Source organism: Equus przewalskii, chromosome 5, assembly GCF_037783145.1.
Source record: "Equus przewalskii isolate Varuska chromosome 5, EquPr2, whole genome shotgun sequence".
Taxonomy (NCBI): Eukaryota; Metazoa; Chordata; class Mammalia; order Perissodactyla; family Equidae; genus Equus; species Equus przewalskii.
In genome coordinates, this window is record NC_091835.1 from 56,240,678 (window position 1) to 56,268,312 (window position 27,635).

General features: G+C 42.5%; 1 protein-coding gene across 1 annotated transcript; it reads left to right on the forward strand.

Annotated features, from left to right (window-relative positions):
• The first annotated feature begins 303 nt into the window (after positions 1-303).
• On the forward strand, positions 304-3,091 carry LOC139083437 (protein O-mannosyl-transferase TMTC1-like). Its single transcript, XM_070619702.1, has 3 exons — positions 304-310; positions 369-892; positions 2,880-3,091. Exons 1-3 carry the CDS (start codon positions 304-306, stop codon positions 2,943-2,945), a joined length of 597 nt encoding a protein of 198 aa, XP_070475803.1. The 3' UTR covers positions 2,946-3,091.
• Positions 3,092-27,635: the final 24,544 nt, after the last annotated feature.

The window sequence follows — 27,635 nt, forward strand, 5'->3', positions numbered from 1 at the left end:
CCCGGGCCCGGAGGCGCCGGCCAATGCGGCCTCCCCGGCCCGGTTCTGAGGGAGGAGGTGGATGGGGGGCGGTGCGCATCGCCGGGCGCCCCAGACCGGACCCCGGACGCCCCTACCCCGGCCCTCCGGCCGCCCCGCGCCGCGCCTTCCGCTCCACCTGCGCGCGGACTCGGGCCGCCGGGGGACTCGGGCGCCCGCGGGCTGAGGGCGGCGGGAGCCGGGCAGGGGCTGAGGGTGCCGGGTGCGGGGAGAGAGCGGCCAGCGTCCGGGGATTGGGGGGGTGGAGGAAAGAGCGCGCGGGGCATGCGCAGTGGGGCGGAGGAGGTGGCGATGGCCGGGGGAGGGGGGGGACTGCTGTTTATTTGCAGCTGGGCCAACTCGCCGGCGCAGGCGGCGGCGGAGCGCGGGGCGCCAGCGGCGGATCCAGCGGCCGCCGCACCATGCCCGAGCCCGCCTCCGGGCAGCCGCCGCGCGCCGCCGGGGCCCCGGCCGGGGAGGTTGCCAGACGCCCAGGAGAGGCCAGGGCAGCGGCGGCGGCGGCGGCGCGATGGTGGTGACCAGCTCTGCCCGAGGCGGCGGCGGGGACCGCGCGCCCTCCCGGCAGCGGGGCTGCGGACTCGCGCCGGCCGGGGCTGCGGCGCTGCTGGCCGGGGCGAGCTGCCTGTGCTACGGCCGCTCCCTGCAGGGCGAGTTCGTGCACGACGACGTGTGGGCGATCGTGAACAACCCCGACGTGCGGCCCGGCGCCCCGCTGCGCTGGGGCATCTTCACCAACGACTTCTGGGGCAAGGGCATGGCCGAGAACACCGGCCACAAGTCCTACCGGCCGCTCTGCGTCCTCACCATCGAATGCGCCCGGGCCCGGAGAAGTTGCGGCACTGGATTGAGGACGGTCTCTCTATTTTGCTGCCTCTTCCCCTCCACGCCTCCCTCCTCCCCCGGCGGTCCTCGCCAATCTGCTCCACGGCCCTCCGCCTCGCTTCTTTCTAGAGGCGCAGATTGGGGAGTTGGGACAATTTTCCCAAGTCCCTGCGCTCTCGGCCGATTGTTCTCTCCGGAGAGAACTGACAGCAAGCTGAAGGAGCCTCATCCTCACTTGCCTTCCCCACCCCGGCCCCAACCCCCCGCCCCATAGTGACCCAGAGACCCAGCCCCGGTACAGCCGGCTCCTGGGGGAGTGTGGAAGGGGAGCGGGACGCTGCTCCCAGGGTGGTGATTTCTGAGAGTCTTGTGGACAGCTTTGCGGCTGGTAGGACTATCTGAGCCCCTGTGGGTTAGTGCTGAATCACAGGAGGAGGTAGCTGGGATCTGCCAGCTGCCTGGGTTTGGGGGAAAAGGCAGAGGAAGTGTGAAAACTGTAAAGGGTCTGAGATTTTACCTTGCTTAGACGCAATTAGCCGACCACAGTTTTATAGATGCTGGCAGAAGACAGAAGCTCCCTGGGTCAGAAACTAAAAGTACCTCATGACTGTGTAACTCAGGACAGAACAGTCAGCATGAGCTTCCTGTTCAGTTTCTTCCTTTCACCCCCAAAGTCCCATGGGGGTGATGCAGAGGAGGGCCTGGGTGGGTAGTTCACCCACAGCGCATCTGTGTCACAGCCAGTGAACCCCAATACTTTGAAGGAGATCTTAGCAATCCCTGCACCCCGACCTTTTCCCCAGAGGAAACGTTGTCTTTATCATCCTGGTCAGAAAAGAAATCTGGCGTCTCTTGCAAAGTGAGACACTCTCTCAGATATCCTTGAAAAGATAGTCTGGGACAAGAGCGGTAAGAAGAGGTGCAGAAATGCGTGGGGAATTTCTCCCCAACAGGAAGCAGGAGTGGAGCCCACCCCACCCTTGGCTGGAGCCTGCTAGGCTGTGACTCTGAGGAAGAAAAGGATTTTCAGCACGTTCAGATCCTCCTCTGGGACGGTGTATTGAAGCATAATAAGTGGGGGTGGGGTGGGGAGATCCTTCCTAAATGTGCAAGGCTGTCATCATTGTACTTCCTAAGGTCAAATCCACAACCACAGAGGTTCTATCTATGCCCTTCTGTTGGCAAACTGCCTTCCATTCATGCTGGTGGCCAGTTTTCCCTGAGGAGAGGTCACTTTTATTTCAGACAAAAAGACATACCCATGAACTACTGTTTTCTAACACATCCAATGGAGCAAAAGGACCTGAAAATACCCTGTCCCCATAGGAATTAACACACCCCCTCCTCCCCTCAGCACTCCAGCAAACTTTAGAGGTCTAAAGGACAGCTAGGTGACTGCTAAAACTAATCACTCAGCAACCAATTACGAGGAAGATATTTGGCGTTGATATGATCTAAGGGGTTTGTTTAGGGAAGGATTCATCCTGAGCTAACATCTGTTGCCAATCTTCCTCCTTTCTTTTCTTTTTTTTCTTTTTTCCCCAGAGCCCCTGTGCATGGTTGTATATCCTAGTAGTAAGTCCTTCTAGTTCTTCTACGTGGGACGCCACCACAGCATGGCAACTGAGAGATGGGTGGTGTGGTTCCTGAGCCACCGGAGCAGCGAGAGCACCAAAGTTTAACCACTAAGGCCATCAGGGCTGGCTCCTATCTAATTTTTTAACTTTTGCTGACTTCTTTTTCTGAGGGCTTTCTTCTGGGACCTGCCACCTTCTACATGTGGTTGGTGATCTTCTGTGTCCTCAGTTCCCACACCCCTTCTTTGGAGCAGTTATTACTCTGAATACTAAGGTGACAGTAGTGACAATAACTACTCCTAAACCTGGTCATGGGCTCCTCTCTGTCAGCTCCCCTTCCGCTTTCTCCATGCTCTCACCCTCCCCTTTCCCTTAAAGCCATGTGAGGATGTCTTGCATGAAACTTGCATCTCAACCATGAACTTTGCTTTCTCCTCCAAGTGTGCTGTTGCGTTTGCATTGGAGTCTGCGAATCGCATCCTTTGGTACTTCAGAGCCGTGGAGTGATGATGGTTTGCTGATTATTCCTGGTACTGGAGGAAATGCAGAAGAAGAGCAAAGGATTAGGGGCCAGAGGGACTCTCCTTAGAGGTGTGAACGAAGACATGAGTGGAGCTATATTAACATACAGCCAAAGCAACCATTTCAGAGGAATTGCCTTGCACGTCGTGTTTTCTCTATCTTCCAAATTGGACCAAACCACCAACACTCCAAGAAGTCAGTAAGGACAGAATAACCTGTTTGTAAGGATTTAAAAAACTGGACTTTGCTGATGACCAAATAGCTAACCAATCAATGCAGTACAAACCTAGCCTTACCTCATCTAGAACCAAAGAACTCTTCTTTAATACAACTCCCCTCATCCTCCCTTTTTTCCCGTAAAACCCCGAAGCTCCTCTCCTGCAATCAGAGCATATTTTGGGTTTCTGCCTGAATCTGTGTCTCCCAATTGCAATTCTAATTGCCCAAGTTAATATCTGCTATTTAAATTGTAGTGCCTTTTCCTCGGTCAACAAGGAAAAACCAGAAGAACCAGAAGTTGTTAGGGATCGGTTGAATGATCTAAGGAGACTATGGAAACCACTTATAAGCATTTGAGCCGTGATGATGGCAAGAGGTGGGGAAGGAGAAAGACCAGGGGCTTTAGAGGAAGACAGGAGAATGTGCTGGGTGTTTAGTGTTGAGCTGTGGATTCTTACAGGACAGTCTTGTAGAATCCATCATTTCGGCCACAAAGATGATAAATGAGCATATTTCAGTTTTTTCTTCCATAGATTTTAGCTTAAATGGTAATGAATGTGTCCATGAGTTACCAGAGAGAACTGGGTTTGGCTGGAAAGTATGGCAGCTAGCTCTGCCCTGAAACTTGCAGATCCCTGGGCCCCCTCCAGCTCTATTAAATTAGCATTTATGGAGGACAGCTCAGGGAGCCTGCTTCATACCAAGCACACTGGGTGATTCTTAGATCCTCAAAAGTCGGAAGCCACTGGTTATGGTAATAGCTAACAGTTATTTATGTAGCATTTACTGGGTGCAGCATTTACTGTTTAAAATATTTAATCATTTTAATCCTCATCACCATCTCAAGAATTAGGTACTGTTATTATTGCTACAATTTTATAGATAAAATAAACTGAGGCACAGAGAGGTTAAGTGACTTGCCCAACTGACGCAAGTAAGAAGTGTCAGAGCCAGGGTTGCCCCTCTCCTGTCAGTCTGGCTCCCAACTCCATGCTCTTAACCACCACAGCAGGTGGCCTCTCTGAGGACAGTTAACTTTGAAGTCCTGTCGGCCTCATGGGATGGAACAGCCAGAGGAGTTAGCTTATAACATACTTTTATCAAAAGTGAAATTAGAGGGGCTGACCCTGTGGCCAAGTGGTTAAGCTTGCGCACTCTGCTTCGGCGGCCCAGTGTTTCACCAGTTCGGATCCTGGGCACAGACATGGCACCACTCATCAAGCCATGCTGAGGCGGCATCCCACATAGCACAACCAGAAGGACTCACAACTAAAAATATACAACTATGTACCTGGGGGCTTTGGGGAGAAACAGGAAAAATAAAATCTTTAAAAAAAAAAAAGTGAAATTAGAGCCAGCCCTGATGGCCTAGTGGTTAAAGTTTGGCGTGCTCTGCTTCAGCAGCCCAGATTCGGTTCCTGGGGACAGAACCACACCACTCATCCATCAGTAGCCATGCTGTGGTGGTGGCTCACATAGAAGAACCAGAAGAACTTACGACTAGAATATATAACTATGTACTGGGCTTTGGGGAGAGAAAAAAAGTGAAATTATCTTTTCTTTTTGTTTTTAAACAAAAGTAAATGAGTGATTTAAGTGCACATGTGAAATATATGCGAGCATGTAGTGATTTGAAAACCCTAGATTTGTCCTCTGATAGCTTGGTCATAGGGCTTATGTCTTTTTGTTTTGACATTTAAGGTTGGGAGAGTTTTAATTTTGAAAAGCGGCTTCCTCGTTTGAAATAGCAAAAAGCTTTCATGAGAATTTTTATTGCTCTTCAAAAAATTAGGTTGAGATTGCCTGCCTGTGAAAGGACTTCAACTCCAGACTTAAGATATTGGACCTCAAAGAAGCATTTTATGCAGGTCTTTCCCAGGTTGCTCTTCTTTCAATGGTGACACTCATATTGTAAACATTCTGGGTTATTTGGGGGAGTTTTTTGTTGCTTTTGTCAGGGTCTTTTGGTGGCATTTGGTTAACTAGATTCTTCTTTCAGCCATTATGTGCATATTTTTCAACTCATACTATACATCGTAGAATAATAATATTTATAATGATGAACTGAGGCACTCCAAGATCTGGAATTATTTTCTACATTATCGCAAATGAAGACTCTGCCCTTGAGGAGGTTATATTCTAGTAGCAGGAGGCAAAGAATAAGCAAATGATGAATAAATAGTCATAGGACTCTATTGGCCTACGCATCCAGACAACAGACAGAATGGAGAGAATAGACAATATCCTAGAAACACACTAAAAGAGCATGTTTCTTGAAATGAATGAACAAGATAACATAGGATAATATAATATAGCGTCAAGGCAATATTGAGCAATTTGACATGCACACAGGAATGTCCACCACAGTGCTTCTTTCCTGGTATTTTCTATCACAGCTTCCCAGGAACACGCCCACCCTACCCCTGGTTTGGACCTTCTTAATTCCCACCCTGAGCTGTTCTCTCTCCCTCAGACTGGCCAGAGATTCTCTAATCATCCACAAAGGCATTAAAACTCAACTCAGTTTATTTATGTCCTCTTCCCAGGGGTGGAAAGGAGACGTCCCTGTTGATTGGGATCATTAGAAATTCCCCAGGGAGACATGGACACATTATGTTCTTCCTGTGTGTGAATATGGGTTTACCAGAAGCCCCGGGGAGCCATGTGTTTATAGGCACAGTTCCTGTTCTAGAAGGGTAACTACCTGCAGTGTTTACAGTGTACAGGCCCTTTGGAAATGGTCTCCAAGTGATTTTAAATAAACAGAAGTGAGTTAGAGGCAGTGTTGCTGAAGCATGTTATTTATTCTGGGTAGGCTCCCTGGAGAAGGCTGAACTGATGCTATGTTGAACTCCCTCCTCACAAGGAGAAGGTTTTCTGGGGAGCCTCGGTGAAGGGCGGAGAAAGGGGTAAGGAGGGAGGGACAGAGGGAGAAGGGCCTCTTTGCCACTGGGTAACTGTCCGTAAAACAGGTTGGGGAGAGGAGTAGGCTTTTTACAAACCTTCCAAGATCTGGAATTAAAATTTAGGGGCTGCTACTTAGGAACATCGCGATGACGTGGAACGTTAAAGTGAAAGAGACATTCAGAGTGTTTCAAGCGGGGCTTCGTAACTTGGGCTTTGGGGTTTTGGCTGGGAGGGAGGCAATCTTTGAAGTCCTTGAAAATATAGGCAAATTGTTGTTCATGTGAGCACATGTGCATTTTTCTGGGGAGGATGTTCTTAGCCTCCATCACACAAAGGAATCTGTAAGAAACCATCTTGGTCTTCTCTCTTCCCCTCGGGGACAGCTGCTTTCATATTCCCTTCCGGGGAATTTTTATATTCCCTTATATTCTCGTCAAGTGTTGCAGTCATTGCTTTTTTTAACCTGAGCTGTTTTTCAAAAAGGATTAAAAGAGAAAGATGTACTTTATCTAACGCACCAGGCTTCTGAGAGGGTGAAGAAGACAATACGTGTCTCTTCTCCTCTTTCCCTTCAGACACTGTGCCCATGACTTACGTTGCTTTCCAGATTGTGTGCCCCTGAGATCTCTCCCGTAAAATGTCGCCCTCTCCCAGGAATGGTGCCTCTGGTGTCAGTGAGCTCATTACTGCCCCTCCTCCCTGGGCTGTTTTCCAAGGAGGTGGAGAGAATTTTACCTGGAGCCAAGGTCATTTGCATTCATATTCGCCACAGTCTGGAAGGTTCTCAGTCTGTAAGAGATTGCTATCAAGATTATTTCAAGAAGAAAAAATGTTTTCTTTTCCTATTACCTGGCCTATGTTTTAGTGAAAAATGAAGACTCAACCAAATACAGTCAGAGACTCATAGAACCGAGAGACCATCATTTCCAGCTTCCAACTCAATACAATAATTATTCCTTCATTCCACAAACATTCATTTAGAGCCGACTCTGCATTGAGTGTGGAGGATACAATGATGAACAAGACAAAGTATGAAAAAATTACTCGTGATCCATTAAAAGGGGCAGCTAAGGAGTTTTAAAAATTGGTTACATGCCATAATGAAGGTACATTCAGGGTGATGTGGGACCTGAGATACTTTCCTTTTTGGATGGTATTTCAGGTGGACTGTCATCGTACTTTGCCCAGACAGTTTTGGTTACCTAAGCACCTGTCCCAGTTTTTAAATATCAATTCTTTCCTTGACTGAGCCAAAATTGCCTCTTGGTTACCAGTATATTGAGTATAAATACCCAAAGGGTCAGGATGGTATACTAATTGCCTGAATTGAGCTGACTGTTGGGTTATATACTTTCGATTCAGGCACACTTTGCCTATTAAACACATGCCAATACTTTCCTCTCTCAAAGGAAATATACTTCCTTCTATTTCTCTTCTTAAGTCATTTTGACCTGTCTTTTGATTTCCCATGTTTAATAATAACATAGACTCACAATACATTCCACTCTTCTCTTTACTGTAAGAAGAACAATAATGCATGTGTAATGATAAATGATAGCTTCCAGTTGGGAACACAGAAGGATTTACAAGGACTATGGCAAATCATGAACAATGCCTAATCTAAATCAGTGCCCCATAATCTATCCAAACCGGCCCAGTGTTACCAGTTCTTCTGACATTTCAAGACAAGCCAGAAGTAAAATTTTTTTTTAAGTGTGAAATCTGACTTTTAGATGTTGGCATATTAAACATATAACAGTTAACCAAAATAAGTTCACAGACTAGAACTGGCCTAGGGCAGCCTATTTGCCACATCTGAATAGACAATGCTCTTAGTAACTCCAAAGAGGAAACTTCCTCTTTTAGGGGTTGCTCAGAACAAATATGTTCCTTCAGTATTTCATTCATGCATTCGTTCATTTATTCATTCATTCTTCCATCCATGTACTCATGCCAATATTTACTGAGTGAGTACTATAAGCCAACCACTGTGCTGAGCACTGCGTATATGGTGGAAAGTATGATAAAGACCCTGTCCCCCAGAGAATTTGCTCTTATTTTCATCTTTCATCTTCTCTATGCTGAGCCTTTTACCACAAACTTGAGCCTTCGAGAATGCCTGTTTCCTATTGTCATCACCTGATTTTCAGTAAATGGCCTAGCTGGTCTGGAAGACTTAGGCTGAAGAAGTGTAAAACGGTGTCAGTTCTCGGTTACCCTGAGGGAACCGAGCCCAAGCGTGGAGGTTTTAGTTGCTCTTCCCGGTAGTCCAGTCCACTGCCTTTTCCTTATTTCCTCTGGGTGGGCCACAGAGCAAGTGGGTTATTTCACACCATGGTCCATCTGGGTCAAGTCTCACTTCAGGGCAGATCCTATCCACCATTTCAGTTTTCTAGCCTTTGATGGGAGCAGGATTACTTCAATTTATTTCAGTGGGAATGAAAATTGGGTGGACAACACACTCCCTTTCCTATTCCAATTAGATTGATTTGTCATACTGTGGTCTGGGATGTTCAAAATCTATAGGTTATAAGTTATGCTATATCAGGTATTTAGAGTTAGCATCACCACATTACAAAACCACCATAATTATTTCTGAATATTCCAGTGGAAATGAAGATGGAGTGGTCAACAAGATCTCTTTTCTGTTCTATTTAGACTTATTTGTCAGGATATAACTTGGGCTGTTTAAAATTCTGTAGACTGTAAGTTATGTAAGTAATCAGATTTTGGCAATTCTGTAAAGTCTAGACCAAAATGGCAGCCACTAACTACATGTGACTACTGAGCCCTTGAAATGTGACTGGTGCAAATTGAGATGCATCGTAAGTGTAAAATATACTGGATTTTGAAGACTGAGCAAAAGCAAAAGAATATAAAATATCTCATTAATGATTTTTGATATTTATTGCACAATGATAATATTTTGGACGTATTGGCTTAATTGAACTGTCGACGGAAATAATCCATATCCAATCTATAAATGAAAATTTGGGTGAGTTTATTCTGAGCTTAAATCTGAGGATTATAACCTGGGAGAGTCTTTCCACAAAGGAACAGAGCACTCCAAAGAAGTGGGGGTATAAGGGTGGTTATATACCCTCAAAGAGGATGTTTCACATAGGATTGAAATATCCCTTTTACAATAGTCGCGAGACTGCTCTGTCGGCACAGCGATTGATGGAAACAGCAGGTAGGTCTTCTGTCTCTGTGAACACAGCAGGGTGGCAGTCTGTTGTCTCCAGCTGGGTGGTCACAGTCAGCTGGGAGGTGAGTGCAGCAATCAGTTCCTAGCCTAAGGAAAAATGCTTATCCCTAAGGAAATGCTAATGTGGGGGGAAGTTGCACCTTTATCTCAAGGGCCTTTGTTCTGGCCATAGGAAATGTCTAAGCAGATATGCAATGCGTGCTCAATAGCCACAGTCAGGCCCTTTTGAAAAAAAAAGTCAGGCCGAATTAGGTTTATACCAAATGGCTTCCTCATATACTCCAATATATCCTATTGCTTGCCATTTTTATTTGTCAAAAATATATTATCGAAATGAATTTCACTTGTTCATTTTTCCTTTTTTTAACATGGCTACTAAAACATCTAAAATTACTTATGTGGCATGCATTATATTTCTGTTACACAGCGCCAGTCTAGACTTTCTCTTTGTCTTTCTCAGTTGAGGAGATATTGGCATAACAGAAGAAAGTCAAGGCACAAGGATGAAGACTGGACTAGTGCTTTGGCAAAATGCTTTAGTGTGGAGACATTAATAGATAAAATCTGTTAAGGTGTATGGCCCTTCCCAGACCATGCTCTCCACATGCACATTTTTCCTTACAACAACACTGATTCCATTGGTAATGTTATGACTTAGTAATTTTAAGACAAACTTCAGAAGTCTCTTTTTTCTTCATTTCTAGCTCAAGAAATTTTTTAGGAGATTGAATAATATGTTCCTTTTCTTTCTTTTTTGGGGGGGGTGGTTCTTTTTTAGTTTAACTATAGTGATCTTATAATTCAGAGTATCAAGCGAATGGGAATTTCTGTAAGAGGGTTTTAGTAAACATTCTGAAAGTTGTGTTTTGGTCATCCTGTTTATTTCAGCTGCAACAATAAACTGCCTCCTGCCCTGAAGGTCCCTAGTGAGATAGTAACTAACAGTGCTGCCAGAGGCATAGTTGGGGAGGTTGGTTCCTAGTGGCACCATGGTGAGAAAAAAACGTTTACACCTGATTTTTCCCAAGTCTGATCACAAGGGAAGTCGTCTCTAGCGGCTAAGATTTTCACCTCCAGCCCTGCAGGACTCACTTTTGGATTATCATCTGCTCAAAAAGTGCCCAGCAGTGAGAGAGTAGAAGTATTTCGAGTTTGGATTTCATTGCATGTGAAGCAAGGAAAAAAACTGGTTCAGCCCCCGTCTTCCTGTCTTTTCCATGACACCAAAATTTCTTGAAATATAATTGTACCGTATTTCCAGTGATTTCCCGACAGTTCTGGAATGCAGAAAAATGATACATTCTTAAATTTATAGAATAACTGGATGTTGGGAATAATTTTCAACTAATCGATCAAATAGCTTGTCTTTCTAAATGATAGAGTTTTCTCTTGGAATTTTAATAGTATTATAATCTCTTTACAGCTAATGCAGATTCACTGTTTTGGGTTTCTTTTTCGTCTGGCTAAACATATTTTTGACAGGCATGAACTCATTCTATTTCCACACAGTAAATATAATTTCACACTGCCTCATGGCTGTTGGGCTGATTTATACCTGTGACAAAGTTGTCTTCAAGAATCATGGACTTGCTTTTATTATGTATTGCTTTCTGCTGTGCACTCAATTTACACTGAAGAATTGGATGAAAAAATAAGTACAAGTTAAATTGATTTTTTTCTCCCTGCTTGAAATCAAATAATAACTGCTGAACAGGAATAAAAAAGCCACCAAAATATTTTCTTTATCTTTATAAATAATATACTATAGACCTGCTTGCAATTTCCCTTTGTGATCATAATTGCCTTTACTGAACATCCAGGATGAACAGGGCACTTTTTAAATTATTAAACATCATTATCATTAGAAATATGAAAAAGACCCATAGTCTTTTATTGCAGAAAATTGATACCTAAGGTGTTTTAAGCAGCAAGCATCATTTGAGGTACCGACTATCAAGCTGACTCATTATTCTTGTTCTAAATTTATAGTTTACCTTTTCCTCACCCTGCCTTTTTAGTCCTGGTATTTATGATGCAGAAGTGTGAATGCTCTGACAGGACCATAAAAAAGTTATCATGGCATTCTTCAAGTTGGAATGACAGACTATGTGACCTAGAAATTATATTGCGAATTGTTTCATAAGAAGTCCAGTTATACTCTGGGAACAAAAATAAAGATATTGATTTATAAGGTAGAGATATTCTTGGTCTACAACCCTGTTGGTGATGCACTGAAGTGGAATTGTCTGGCCTCCTGTGCCCATCACAATGACCATAGACAGTCTACGCTAAGCCAGCCGGAATAGCTACCTATACATCTCAGGCGAGACGAAGACTCCCTCAGGGGCACATGGGCATGACATTGTTCAGGAAATCGGTTCCCAGAGCCTTAACTTCCATCCTCACACTCTCCTAAAACTGATTTGCCTGAGAATGTATCCGTGGTCATGGCGCCATGATGATTCTCTTTTCCCTCGTCCCCGTTCACACTGAGTTTTTCTTCTTTACAAACATACGCCATCATTCTCCCTCATCCAGAATCCTACTTACAACTCTGGTGTAAAAACCTGAGGCACAAGCGAAAGGATGAGTTGCAGTACTGGGGTCAACTGAAACATCTCTTTCTCCCAGTTTCTTGCTCAACAGGGTAAAGCATGGCATTAGAAATAGGGTCTTTTGGCCTATGTTGGGATGTTCTGAACTCAAAAGGCAAATGGTTCTCATAGGAATGGGTATCACAGGTTTATTTGAAGGTAAGACATGAAACCAGACTTAGTGACAGAAAGCACATCTGATAAGCAATTGGTTTGATAATCAAGACTGGCTTTGTCCATTAAGCTGATAGATACCTTTCAGAAATTGAACGACTTAAATCTCCACATTTTGATGAAAATAGTTAAAACATAATATTTGTATTACATATAAATATATAACACAAGTATTATATTTTAAAATATTTTATTTATTTCTAAAGTATTCTTTTGGCAAAGGTGTAGTATAAGAAACAGTGTTTCCATTTTACAACCCATTCTAAGGTTATTAGACTGAGCAGGTATCTCTAAGTGATAGAGTAATAGAAATAAGTAAAAGCTCTTTTGACAAAGGTAAAGCCTTATGGAGTACAGGTTCCCCCTTATTCACGGGGGCTGCCTTCTAAGACCCCAGTGGATGCCTGAAACCCTATATATATTATGTTTTTTCCTATACATACATACCTATAATAAAGTTTAATTTTTAAATTAGGCACAGTAAGAGATTAACAACAATAACTGACAATAAACTAGAACAACTATAACAATATATTGTAATAAAATTTATGTGAACGTGGTTTCTCTCTCTCTCAAAATACCTTATTGTACAAAGTAATGCCTTTCCATCTTAACTAAGGGCTTATTGAGCACTATGGCTGTGACTTTTGCAGTTTGAGGTGCGCCAGCAAAACTAGCACAAATTTCCTCTTCCTTAAAACAAAGATCCATTTCAAAAGAAAGACAAAAGATCCATTCTTACCATAGTTCTTAGCAACCTCAGTACAGGATATTTTTTTTCTTTCCTTATACCTTTTCACTGAAAGGAAGCACCTTACCGCTTCTCTTCGGCATATCCAAATTGCCAGCATCACTACTCTTATGCTTCAGGGTTATTATTGAGTAAAGTAGGGTGGGTTACTTGAACACAAGCACTGCGATACCGTGAGAGCCGATCTGATAACTGAGGCGGCTACTAAGTGGCTGACGGGCAGGTACTGTATACAGCGTGCATACGCTGGATGAAAGAATGATTCACATCCCTGGTGGGACGGAGCAGGACTGTGTGAGATTTCATCATGCTACTTAGAACAGCCTGAATTGAAGAATTATGAATTGTTTATTTCTGGAATCTTCCATTTAATATTTTTGGACCACGGTTGATTGAGGATACCGGAAACTGGGGAAAGCAAAACCATGGATAAGAGGAGACCACTGTATTTCCCAGAAACTAGGCAAATGAATGACTCTAATGACAGTTACAAAGCATTTTGTGACACGTGGGTTCCAGTATTTGCTTTCAACAGAGGAATTGAGTTGTCAGCTGCTACAACATTAAAAATAGTTTTCAACAATAAATCACTACATGAATTTTGGCGTTCTGAAAGGAGTTCAAAGAAGGGAGTCATTGCTAAAACACAGCTCGCCCCATTCTCATATACATGAACAATCTATAAAGAAAAAATTGAGAATATCGTTGATGCTGCCCACTGTTTTGTTATAGCAATAAGGAATACCTACCCACAGATACAAGAGCTACAGCCCCCAAAGTGCACTGTTACATTTAATATTTAATCATCAAAATTTATTATGCATGAGTGTGTTTATGTGTGTGTGGTTTGAGCAATTCTGTATTAATAACAAAGGTAATGACAAGTTAATCCCAATTAAGTTTTTTTAACACTTGAAGCCTTACAGCTACAGGAAATTAAAATTTTCTTGATTTATATACATATTTATGATGTTGAGAGATGAAGTAATTAGTAAGAGATTTTCAAGCATAAATATATATTAAAGTAAGCTAAAATGCTGCAGGAGAAATGGAACAGAAATATTTCTTTTGGGAGAAAAGGAACAATGTAAAATATCCCAGCTATTAAACAGGAGCTTCTTCAAGTTTGTATAAATGAAAGATGATAGAGTTTCACAGCAACATGGCCCTTTGATCCCACTGGGGACATTTAACACAGTGATATTAAGGTTTTATTTTAAAATGTCAGATACACAATGAACTGAAAGTCCTTTCTATTTAAAATTACGATGCAAATTTAAATATTAACCTAAAGATGAGAGAGGATACATAGGTTTTTAAAATTCTCTTATAAGGCAAAAAGGTAAAGAGTTTCAGCTGTAAACTATAGAATTTCTGACAGTGAGTCATTGGCCGTATGTCACATTGCTTTAAATGCCAGCATTATACTTCTGACAAGTGATTTTATTTTAGTCCACGTGAAAATCCACGTTGAGAGCATCCTGGAGACAATTATTAGAAGAAGGAACCAGTAAGTAGGGCAGGTAACCATCTTCATCCAATGCTTGCAGAGAGGGCGTGCGTGAAACTGTGGGTGACCTTGGACAGGCTGGTCACAAGCTGATAGAGGGCAGGCTGGAGTACAAGGAAAAAAGAAAATTCCATTAGTAAAATAACCTTTAAAAAAATGTTTCAGCAGGCTTTAGTACTCAATGAAGAGAATCGTGGGAACAGGATAAGAGGGGTGAAGGAGATTGGGAGCAGATATTCATTTAGGAAAGGATGTTAGAAGTGGCCATTCGCATTTGCAAGGTGGCAGAGGAGTAGGAAGAAGTCAAGGAAATTGTTTAGGGAGACGAAAATCACCCTGGGAAATGAAAAACAAGAAATGCACTTTCAAAAGCAGACTTCAAGTCAGGTTTCCAAGGAGGAAGAGAGAGAAAAAGAAAAGAGATGTGCTTTGTACAAAACACAAGGATAAATTATATTTAGAACAATTAAAGATCATGCAGGAAAAAAAGGAGTAAAAAGAAATAGCTGCCCTTTGATGAAATAGGAACAAAAAGTAGACCATAACTTTTAAAAGGAAGGATGAGAAAATTTTTGTAAAGAACAGCTTTTTTTTTTGGTATTCGTGTGACTTCACTAGAGCATTTCATCTTCCATATTGATTAGACACTCGACAACTATTCAATCAGTGCTGACTGAGTACAAGTCACTCTCCAGGTACTGCGAGGGTACGTGGATGGGCACAGACGGGTCCCTGCCCATGAGCTGTTTAAGGGCTCACAGGAAAGTAAAAAGAACATAAAAATAACTACACGAGCTGGCAGTTCATTGTGATACAAACCAGAACCTCAGCAGGGAGAGAAACTGACTCCAACTTGGGAAAGCAGAGAAGAATTTATTCACTTACCCATCCTTTCCATAAATACGCATGCACTTGATCCATACCAGCATGGACTGCTCAGGGCAGCAGGGACCCTGTCCCCGCCCACACCTCAGGAGGGGCTTCCTAAAAGCGCTGAGGGCATGTGAAGTTCACCCAGCTCCACCCAGCAACCTGGACATGGCGGCCTGCAGTTTGAGGCAGAAAGAATGTGTTGCCCATTTACATGCGTTTTTCTTTAACCATGAGTTGACCAAGTCCTTTTTCTATTCCTCAGGGTCCCACAGTTTAGCATTTTGCTATAGTGGAATTACGTCCACCTGTCTTAGGGTGGCTTTCAAGGCTTTTCAGATTCTAGCCCCATTTCTCTTCCAGCTTTGCCTCCCGTCACCCTCCTACTACACCCACACTTTCATTTACTCCATGCTCTTGTCACTTTATGCCTCCCCTTCTGGAAATGTCCCCCTATTGTTTTAGACCCCCGTTTCTTTCGTCCTCTTGCTTCCTCTGCCTGGAAGGCATCTTTTGCTTTCTGGCCTTGAATGCAGGTTTCCTCCACTTCCGCATCCTGAAATGTTCCTCATCTGTCCTGAAGTTTCCTTCCCAGGCCAGCTCTTCCACGAAGACTCCAGGTCCTGCAGTCAAAATTACTCCTCTTCTCCTGACTTCCTGTGGCAATTATTTCTTCCCTCGACATCACATGCAGCCGCCTGGTATCACCTTTAATGCTCTCTTTTGACTCCACTCCAGACGCAAACTCCTTGAGACAGGTTGTGTCCCTCCCACTGGCACAGCGTCTGACAAAAGGAGAAACTTGGAAAAAGTTTGTTGACTGAAATAAAACACACAACTATTGCACATGGTGATGCTCCACAGTGTGGGCCTGGCGTAGACTCACATTAGTTGATTACAAGCACTTAATTTTTCAGAGCTCTACTTTCCCCGTAATTCCCGGCACAAACTGGGATGTAGGGCAGATGCTCCATAAATGCTTGGTGCTTGTATCTGGATGTCAGGAGTGGCTGAAGAGGCCAGATGAACAGCTCCTTCTCAGTGTTCACTCACATGGTAAGTGGTTTTCAATCTGGCGTCAGTGTTAGCAGCTCTGACACCCTTTTCCTTTCTGAGTCTGCTCTGAGGGATGCAACAGTCTTCACAGCAGGGTGCATCGGGCTGGCACACTCTGAGGCTGCTCAGGCTTCCCACTAGTACCTAACTGGACTATGAGGGGAGAAGCGGGGCTTCAGGGCATCATGAAAGCACGAGCCACGCTTGCCCAATCCATGACCACCTCATTCCAGCTCACCACCCCCAGGAGCACCAGTGCAGGTCACGGTGCTGTCTGTGTTTTGTGTTATCCACAGGTACGGTGATGGGCATTCTTCTGGACCCAAGCACCTCGCTGTGCTCCAGGCTCTCATCGCTGATGAGGCCGGTTCTCTGTTTCACCTTCAGGAGGCCTTGCAGGTGGTGCTGAATGACGTCCTCAAGGAGCCGTGTGTAGACGGAGCAGATCTGGGCCTCCCAGCTGCTCTGCTCATTCATGCCTTCCAGACTGTGAGTCAGAGCTGGGTCTTGACACCATGCTGACACCACACTCCCCTTGTCCCCTCCTTCCTGATCTCCTAGTTCCTCTCCGATTCATGGATCTACAGACTGTGAGTGTTCCAGCAGCAGCTCTGTGTAATAGCTTTCAGCTCTCTGTTCCCAACAAAAATATTTGTTCAGGGTTTTTTTGGTATAAGCCAGTAGAGAATTTCTTTTTATATGTGACTTGGCGTCAATCTATATGTATGCATATAATTGAATTCCTTTTTATTTAAATTTATATTAGGTTTATTACACTATGTAATAAAGTCAATTTAAAGCAACATCCATGTGAACTTTAAATTAATAAAATAATTTCCTCAAACACTCAGTGAAGCAGGTTTAACGTTTTGTGGCCCCAGCCTCTCCCTCTGAAGTGGAAAGGAGAAGAGAGAGAGCCATCGAAGCTTACAGAGCATCTGTGTCGTGTATGTTCTCTCATTAAACACAACAATTACGTGAGGCTGGGGGTGTTCTGCTCATTTTAAGATGACAAACTGAACTTCAGAAAGTTTAAGAAGCAACTTGTCCATGTATAGACAACTAGCAGCTGAGGGAATGTGGATTCAAATCTTGGATGACCTAGCTCCAACACCCACACTCCTTAAACTGACTCTCATTTATAACTGCAACGTGGGCTTCTCTTATGAGGATAATTACCAATCCATTTCCCGGAAAATTATTATCTACTATTAATTGATAATTAATTCCCTGTTCTTGCTCTTTTCTCTGCTTGAAAAGTCACCCCTGCTCCCTCCTTTAGTGAACTCCACCTCGTCTTTTAAGAATTAGCTCAAAACGTGACGTCATCTTTGAAGCCCTCCCCGAACCATATCCCACCTCTACTCTCGACAGAATTATTTTGTTCTTCCATTATATAGTTCTTTACAAATGCGCCTTAATTTTAGGACTGTGTGATGTTAGCCACTCGTGCCTCTCTCTTCTCAACCACTTAGTTTAGTCACCCTGATACCCTGGAGTCCAGCATGGTGACTGCACTCAACGTTTGCTCATAAAATACTTTCAAAAAATAATGGAATGGACAAATTTTGATGATGTAAATTGACTCTCCATAGAGAGAAGTTAAAATTAAATTAAATATCATAATCCTGTGCTGTCCTTCCTCAACTCTATGTAAAGTTATTCTTAAATTTATGTGACCATGGGCAGCTGCCCAAAATAAGGGGACAGCGCCTCTGCAAAGAAAAGCTCAGGGAGTTACGAGCGACACCCGAGCAAATAATGTTCGTGTGCTCCCTGGAAGGACGCCTGATTCCACTTTGTGAACCTCGATCTTTGGCTCAGTTTATTGACCTGCATCTGTACAATATATTCTCACCAACGACCCAGTGTCTCTGAGAAACACTGTTCTAAACCAGTTTAGACCTTGTAATATCCCATGACGTCCCTGATTACATGACGTGGTGCTGGGGAAATTTTAAATCAAGATAAGCCTACAGTCCCTGATTACAAAAGAGAATCAATCCTCACCCTTCGGTTTGACCTTGTTCCTTCAGGTTTTTCCAGCAGGTGCTTGTTATATTCTAGGGGTACCATGAGGCCTGAGGTGTCCACATCTGTCCCATAGCAAGCTATGCTATTGCAAGCATCTATTTCGTGTACCTTTCTCACCTTTAGGAGTGAAGGCCTTTCTAAAGGAGCTGAAACTATGGGATGTCTCCCTGGAAAACTGCACATCCACCCAATATTATGAATACAATTTTAGGGATGTAAAGAACCATAGTAGGTTAAAAAAAAATAAGGGTAAGATGTCCCAACTACAGAACTACTGACCTTCACTTCAAAACAAGAGCAGCAGATGTGTGTGGCCCCTGCCGAAGGGAACAGCCCCATTTCCTGATATGGAAACACTTCTGTTAAAAGTAAGAGAAAGTTTTTGCAGCCCGGAAGAGATTTTAGAAATATCTCTTGAAAATATGCTTAGAAATATAAATTTTACCAAATGAATACATGATCACTGAAAAAAAATTAGAAAGTACAGATAAACCACCCCAAAATAAAATTATCTATAGTCTCAAAGGCAAAGAGAAATGCTTTTAATATTTTATTATGCATCTTTACTGATTTTTTCTATGTACACACACATTTTTACTAAAATAATTATAGTGATGCTAATTACTGGTAATTATTAAGCGTTTAATATGCTCTAAGTGTGTTAGATGCATTACCTTAGGTAAAGCCCAAACAACCTTATTAGTTGGTTTCTATTCTTTGATCTCTTTTACACATGGTGGAATTGAGGCACAGAGACGTAAAGTAATTTGCTTAGAGTACACAGCTAGAAAATGCCATTAACTGTGATTTGAACCCGCGGAGCCTGACACCAAAGACCAGGCTCTCATGGTGTGAACACTATTTGGAAATCTGCTTATTCACCTAAAAACTGATTTGAACATCTTCCCATGTAACTGAAAATTATATTCCTACACCATTTTGAAACAACTGTGTAGGGTTTATGTATAAGCATGTATCATAATTTATCTATCCAATGCCCTGCTATAGGGTATCCAACTATTTCAATCTGGAAATTATAAATCATTCATCCTGTACGTCTTGAAGCTAAATCTTTGCTCATCTACTTAGTGACTAGGTTAGAATAGAGTTAAATTGCTAGTAGACCTTATGTTTACAACTTGTTATTACTTAGCGACCCATATTTCTTCTTAGATTAGAAGAAGCTCGAACTTGTTTTTCAGGAGTGTGGACCAGTGTGGTGCAGGCGAATGTTTCCCTCCCACGACTTCTTCCTTCATCTGATGCTCACTTTGTTTCTGGGGACCTGCACAGCGCTGGCGAAAGAGACAGGCATCACCATGTTGGGAGTGTGCTTGGTCTATGATCTCTTTTCCTTATCCCAAAGCAGGAGAAACTCTTAAGTTATTTTCCTCTTTTGATATCAAGTAGCAGAGAAATTTTCTGCAAACACTCGTTTTCAAATTTCCTTAAAAATATAGTAACAGAACTTTTTTTTCAAATGTAATCTCACAGGAGATCTCATCATAATCAATAATATTTACTAGTATAAATTTATTTTATAAACTCAAACTTTTAACATTTACTTATAAAATTAATAAGAAATACACAGAATTTTTTGGTGAACAAAAAATTTGTAATTGAAAAATACCTGTTAGCTGCAAACTTATATCTGTATTCAATTTCTTTCCGTTTTTGTTTTAGTTGCACAGAACTGAAAAAAGTTGATTCACACAGGTAAGCTGTGGCAAAAGGTTTTATAGCTTACCATGAAATTCTGAATAGTTTTCAATTAAACAGATCCAGACATTTTAAAAAAGATTAAACAAAAAGTTTTGTTTTCAGTGTTGTATCCTTAAACATAAATAACTACTGTTTGCATTACTTATTACAGAAATAATAGTAGAAAGCCCCAAACATTTGTAATAATCACTACAACTATTTATAATAAAATGTTATCAGAATATATGTTAATTAACTTGATTGTGGTGATAGGTTCACATTGTATATGTGTATCAAAACGTCAAGTTATTATACTTTAAATATATAGAATTTTTATTTGTCAATTATACCTCAATAAAGCAAAAAAAAATATTATCAAAATGTGTCATGGTAATTTATTTGGTTATTGTAAAACTAACTAGGCTGCCAGCAGTATAAGCATTCGTGGAGTAGATGCGTCTAATTTTTGCCTGTCATTTGAGTCTGGCACATGTATGTTGTGGAAGCACATGGCACATGTATGTTGTGGAGCATACTTGCCTGATTAACTTTGCATGCACTGACATGGACAAGACTGCATTGCAGAAAGAAAGAGCCAGAACTTTACCTTCATCATCATGGAGACATTTTCATTTAGAGTTCACATGAGGACACTGAGGTTCGTTGAGTTTAAGTGACTTAAATTAGACAGTGGCCCTGTAGGAGTGGACCTCTGTCATTATACTTTGAGTCCTGGGCTCACTATACCTCTTTATGGCTTCTCCATGTTGTTTCTGTCGCTTGTTGATTGGTCATTTGTGGTGGCCAACTCAGGGCCTATGTAGCCCCCTCTCTGAGCACCCCTAAAACTACTAGCTCCAGAGCCAGCAGCCTCCTGAGTGTGGTTGCCAGTGACCCTCGCCTGGGCCCACAGCTGTTGTGAAGAGCTGGGTTGTACAAGTCATAAGCAGAGAGGAGAAAAGAAAGAGGTGGTAGGAAAGACAATTCGGAGCTGGTCCTACTGATGGGAGCAGTGAGCTGGGATCACGTGGGTGGGCAAGGATGAGCCCCAGGGCTACCCAGACTGGTGATGCTGGCTCCCGAGAGATATATACGGCCCCAAGACCATTTTTTTGCAGTAAATCGGTATCAAGATTGGAGGTAACCATGACTTTCAAAGATCCATCCTGTATCCTGTGTGATCACAGAAGGAAGGCGCTCATGTTTGTCACATGCCATAATCACATGGATACATTTTATAGCTGCAGACATACTCATGAGGAGAAACCACACATCCTTTGCCCTAAGTTCTTTTTCCTCATTCCCAGACCCTTGCCCCCTCTCCAGGTGCAACATCTGAACTATCTTTTCTTCACAGCCTTCTTAGACCCTCCTACTCCTTTCCAGTGTGGAGCCCTGGGTGAGTACTTCTGGGATGGCTGAAGGCGATGAGGCACATTGTTCTTAACGTCAAAGATACCAGTCGTTGAACCTGTTAGAACTAATGACACCAGGAATGAATCCTATTAGAATTCCACAAACCACACAGGAAGATCAGTAGACACTTTTTTGTCGCATGTTATATTCAAATAACCTTATTTAGTAGCCTATTTTCACTTCTAAAAATTAAGCTTATGCATTTTTACCTGTGGGTTATTAACGATAAGAATGGCTAAGGCATAGTCAAAGTTTCAGCACATCCTGTGATTTTCTTCCTCTATTAAATCCATAAATAGCAGCCGTTTGACATGTAGACTTTTAAGTTTTTAATGGCGGTAATTATAAGGACTTATCTCTTTTGAACTTTTCCTTTTTTGCAGCTAATTTATTCTCCTGCCTTGTCAGATGAAGAATTTTATCTGAAAAAACTGTTGTGTGTTTTTTTTAAATTTCCTATGTCTTTATTCTCCTTGACATGAAGATGACAGAAGCGCTGTTGAGTGGCAACAAGCTGGGACAAGTCATTACATTCTGATCACCTTCCTGCCTGGGCATGTGATTCTTGGAGACTGCTTAATAGCCCGGCGCTCTTTGTCTCTGTGTAAATCCCAAAGAGCGAAACAGGCAAGGAGTCCCATTTTTGCTTTGGCCCAAGCTCATGCCAACCGTGCTTTTGACGTTTGACTGCAAAGACCCAGTGGCGCCCTGAGAGCCGTGAATCTGAGGACCTCCCCCTGGCTTATATGAGAATGTCTGTCCTCTCATTCCTCTCAACCAATGGGAGAAATCGCACTGCTTGCCTTACTTTTCAGAGAACAACCTATCGACCCTCTTGCTTCCCCCTTTCTCTTACGTCCACCTCGTCTCTGCCTCCTAACTCCTTTCTGCTTTGCCTCCCTGATGACAAACGGATACGACAACTGACTGCAGATGTGCTCTCTCATTCGGTCCAGTCCAGAGCTATTTTAATGTCCCCATTGAAGTCTTGTCTCCTCTGGTCTCAGAACCCTCCAGCCCATTCTTCCCCACAGTCCTTTCTCTCCCCTTTCTGCTGTCACTGTGAAGGCCAGGCCTTTCTCAAAGGAAATAATTGGCTCTTTTGTTCTCTGCATAATCCTTCTTGACTTTCTTTGTAAGAAACTAGCAGAAGTTCTGTGGAAGGAATAAGACTGCTGATATGCAGCTTAGAAGGCTCATAACTCATCATTTCAAATTCTGTGCTTTCCAAAACATCTAACACTTACACTCAGCAATTATGCATGTGTGGAAGCATTGATGCCTTATCTACCCTGTGTGCCTGGCCTCCTCCTGGGCATTAGGGATAAAGGCATATATGATTCCTGCCCTCAAAGAGCTTATAGTCTGATGGGGGAGGCAGACACCACATAGGAGTTACAGTATAATTGATCACAGTTGTGATAAGTACTACAAAGGGAAAGCTCAGAATGCCATGAAAGTACGTAACAGGGAGATGGGGCAACAGCAGGTAATGTTTCTTGAGCACTGACCATGCTCCACCCAAGCTCATGACAACCCTGTGAGATGAGGGCTGTTAACTATTTTCATTTTACAGAGGAAGAAACTGAGGCTTAAAGAATAAGCAGCCCAAAGTGAAGCAGCTAACAAGGGATACAGGCAGGGTTTGGACCCAAGTTTGCGTGACTCTAAAGCCTGTGTCACTAACCTGTGTGCACCCCTGCCTCCCATGGAAGGTGCACAGGACAAGAATCAGGAGACCTCTGGCGCTGGCCCCGTGGCCGAGTGGTTAAGTTCGCGTGCTCCGCTTCGGCGGCCCAGGATTTCGCTGGTTCGGATCCTGGGCGCGGACATGGCACTGCTCGTCAGGCCACGTTGAGACAGCGTCCCACATGCCACAACTAGAAGGACCCACAGCTAAAATATACAACTATGTACTTGGGGGATTTGGGGAGAAAAAGCAGGGGAAAAAAAGATTGGCAACAGTTGTTAGCTCAGGTGCCAATCTTTAAAAAAAAAAGAAAAAGAAGAATCAGGAGACCTCCTAGCACGTCTGCTGTCAAGGCCTGGGCTTTCATTTGCACCATGAAGCAGTTCTGCTAGGTCAAGTGTTCTTAGTGTTTGGGGGTCCTGGGCCCTGGGCATGGGCAGAGGAAAGGTGGTCACAACCTCTTAGATAGTCTTGTCATAGAGAGGTGAAGTCTATATTTCCTCTCAGTGAATCTAGACAGGCTCTGTGACTAAGAGAACTAACAGAATATGACAGGAGTTTCACTGTGTTCGTTGCTATGCCCAGATGTTAAGAAACTGGCAGCTTCTACTTCCTGTCTCTTGGAATGCTCATTCTGAGGGAAGTCAAACACCACGTAAGAAGTCCAACTGCCCTGAGACCACCATACTGGGAGGAAGCGCAAGCTCCCTGTGGAAATGCTGTATGGAGAGAGATCCAGCCTGCCTCAGCTGTTACAGCCATCACAGCCCAGGCACCAGGAAAGAGTGAAGAAACCATTTTGGCTATTCCAGGCCCACCAGGTTCAACAAGGAGAAAAGTTGAGGAAACAAGTCAACAGCTAGAACCAAGTCCCCAGGCATGTACAGCATGTATAGCTATTTGAGCCACCCCAGCGGAAGCTCCGTCCATCATGGGATGAACATAAGTTATTCCCTCTGTGCCCTGCCTGAATTCCTGACTCAGCATCGTGGGCCTAATAAAATGATGGTTATTTTATTCCACTAGAGTTGGGGGTGTTTTGTTACACAGCAGACCCTTTGAGAATCTAATGTAAACAAGGGAGAATGATACATATCTTCCCAGAATGATACACATACATACACACAATTTTACACCAAATCTTAGTGTCCACACAACCCCCAATTTATCTGCTGATTCTCGACAAGGTACCTTGTCACTGGACAATTTCTGAGGCCTTCGGTGTTATGATTCAGTCCATAGGAAAGTGAAAAAAAAAGCAAAAACAAATGGTAGCTTCACTTCAGCCAGCATAATTTGTTCCTAAATTAAAGTCGGGCTGCAAGAACAAAGTGGGATTTCTTTACCAGGCATCTTCTTTCAGGAGGGGCTTTTCTTAACGAAAGTTCATTTTCTTTTTCTTTTTGAAAAAATTATGATTTAAAATGCCTCATACAATCTAGGAGAAAAAACAATCTCGTGGATACAGAGAATGTATTGGTGGTTATCAGCAGTGAGGAGTGGGTGGTGGATGAAATGGGTGAAGGGAGTCAAAAGGTACAAATTTACAGTTTTAAAATAAATGAGTCCTGGGGATGTAGTGTACAGCATGGTGACTACAGCTAATAACATTGTATTGTGTATTTGAAAGTTGCTAAGAGCGTAGATCTTAAAAGTTCTCATCAAAAGAAAAAAAAGGTTTTTTGTAACTATGTATGGTGATGGATGTTAACCAGACTTACTGTAGCTGTCATTTCACAACACATACAAACATTGAATCATTATGTACAACTGAAACTAGTATAATGTTATTTGTCAATATATCTCAATAATGTTATACCTCAATGGTAAAATAAAATAAAAAATAAATTATACCTCATACTAAAAACAAAAAATTTTTTTAAATTATGATGTAATGCCTAACATACAGTACAAAGAAAAACATAATAAACATCTGTGTTGCCACCACCCAGCTCTACCAAGGCTTGACATTGTAACACATCTATCTCATTTTTTAAAAAATTATATTTTTTATTTTAAATCTTTTGTAATACTTCCTATGTCAGTCTCCCCCTCCATAGAAGTGACTATGATCCTGAACTTGCTGTCCATCATTCCTATGCATATTTATGGCTATTACTTTGTAAGTACATAACCATAAATAACAAATGGCACTGTCTGACTTATTTTCATGTTATCACTATATTTATCATTGCATAATTTACTTTTTTTCCTATTCAACATTAGGTTTTTAAGGTTTACCCTTATTGACAAACATAGTCAAAGTTCACTAATTTTAACTACTGATTATATTTCATCTCTACAATTTGTTTATCCATTCTCCTATGAGTTATTTAGGTTATGTCCATGGTTTTCCATCACAAAATATGCTATAATCGTGCATAGTGTCCATGTGCAGGTGGATGAGAATTTCTCTATGCTATGCACCTAGAAGTGGAGATGCATGGAAAACCCATGCCCACTGTACCATGTCCAGAGAAACTGCTCTTCAAAACAGATGGGGCAATTTGCAGTCTTACCAGCAGTAAGGCCACTCTGTTCCACATCCTCACCAAAACTCCATAGCATCAGAGTTTTTAACTTTTGTTAATATGATGGGTATGAAGTTAATTCTTAGATTGGTCCAAGAAAAAATTGTATTCATAGTTCAGTGTGTGGCTCTGCTGTAAACAATATTTACATGGTCATAATAATTTACTACAAAATATTGATTTAACTAAAAATCATATGAGAATTTAAGGTATAGGAAGAAATGTGGGGGGGGTATTGGTAGTGGTGTAGGTGGTGATGGTGATGGTGATGGTGGTGTTTGTGTGGGTGGTGGTGGTGGTAATGATGGTGGTGGTGGAAGTGGTAGGAGTGGTGATGGTGATGGTGGTTGTGGTGGTGGTGATGGTGATGGTGGTGTTTGTGTTGGTGGTGGTAATGATGGTGGTGGTGGAAGTGGTAGGAGTGGTGATGATGATGGTGGCGATGCTGGTGGTGGTGGTAGTGATGCTCATTTAAGAGGGATTGAGTCCTGCAATTCATAGTAGGAAGTAAGTATGATAATACATAAAATTGAAAAATCAGAAAACTGTTGTATGATGATGCTATTTAGAAACATGTAAGCAAATACCCCCCAAAAAAGAGAGTATGCAGGTTTCTCAAAAAACTAAAAATAGAACTTCCATATGAACCAGCAATTCCACTTCTGGGTTACATCTGAGGGAAACAAAAACACTAATTCAAAAGGATATATGTTCTCCCATGTTCATTGCAGCATTATTCACAATAGCCAAGACACGGAAGCAACCTAGGTGCCCATCAACTGATGAACAGATAAAGAAAATGTGATATAGATACATATGCAAGGGAATACTACCTAGCCATAAAAAAGGAGGCTATCTTGCCATTGTGACAACATGGATGGAGCTTGAGGGCATTATGCTAAGTAAAATGTCAGACAGAAGAAGACAAATACCATATGATCTCATTGATTTGTGGAATCTAAACAAAGAAAGCCAAAAAAACTGGTAGATATAGAAAATAGATTGGTGGTTGCCAGAGATGGGGAATAGGGGATGGATGAAATGCATGGAGGGGTCAAAAGGTGCAAACTTCTAGTCATAAAACAAATAAGACCTGGGGATATAACATGCATCATGCTGACTGTAGTTAATAATAATGTATTGTATATTTGAAAGTTTTTGAGAGCAGGTCTTAAAAGTTCTCATCACAAGAAAAAAATTTGCAACTGTGTGGTGATGGATGTTAACTAGACTTATTGTGTTGATCATTTTACAATATATACAAACATCAAATCATTATGTTGTATACCTGAAACTAGCATAATGTTATATGTCAATTATATCTCAATAAATTTTTTTTTAATTTTAAAAAAGTGCTAAAAGAAGAAAATGGTTTCTCCCAGGAGGACTGGTGGGTAGGACAGTGTTCTGCTATCTTCTTGCAAGTCCTGTCCTTCTTTTGATTTTGTTTTCGTTCAGTTCCATGTGCAATCGTTGCTGATGGGACCCTCGGTCAGCACAGCCCACAGAAGCCTGGGAACCCCCAAGTCCTTCTCACTGCCAGCACACTCTCTTTGAGAATCAGAAGCAGCAGTTTCTCACAAAAGGACTTGAAACCTCTGCCACTTCCCATTGTCCCCAGACTGTGCTGATAGATTCCTCATGCCGCCACACGCTGTGTGGTCTGTGATGACATACTGGGCTGGGCTCTTTGTCCACATGTGTTTCCCTTTCAGCATCCCCCAGTGAGATGACTGGAGGAGCAAAGTGCTGAGACGGTTCTCTGTGACCTCCTCGTTTCTCTCCATTTTTTCCCTCGCTCCCTCCTTCCTTCTTTTCCTCCATTTCTGCCTTGTATGTGATCAGACTAAAAAGAGGAGTAGCTAGAGGAGTAAGCAGAAGCCCCATTGTCCGCCATAATTTGGAAGCAAGTGGTGAGCTGTGAGTCTGTAAAGCCTCGAATAAGAAGTGCAAACATTTAGTTGCTTCCCTGATGGAAGAGCCTCGGGTTTTGGAGAACAGGTGCCCTCAGATT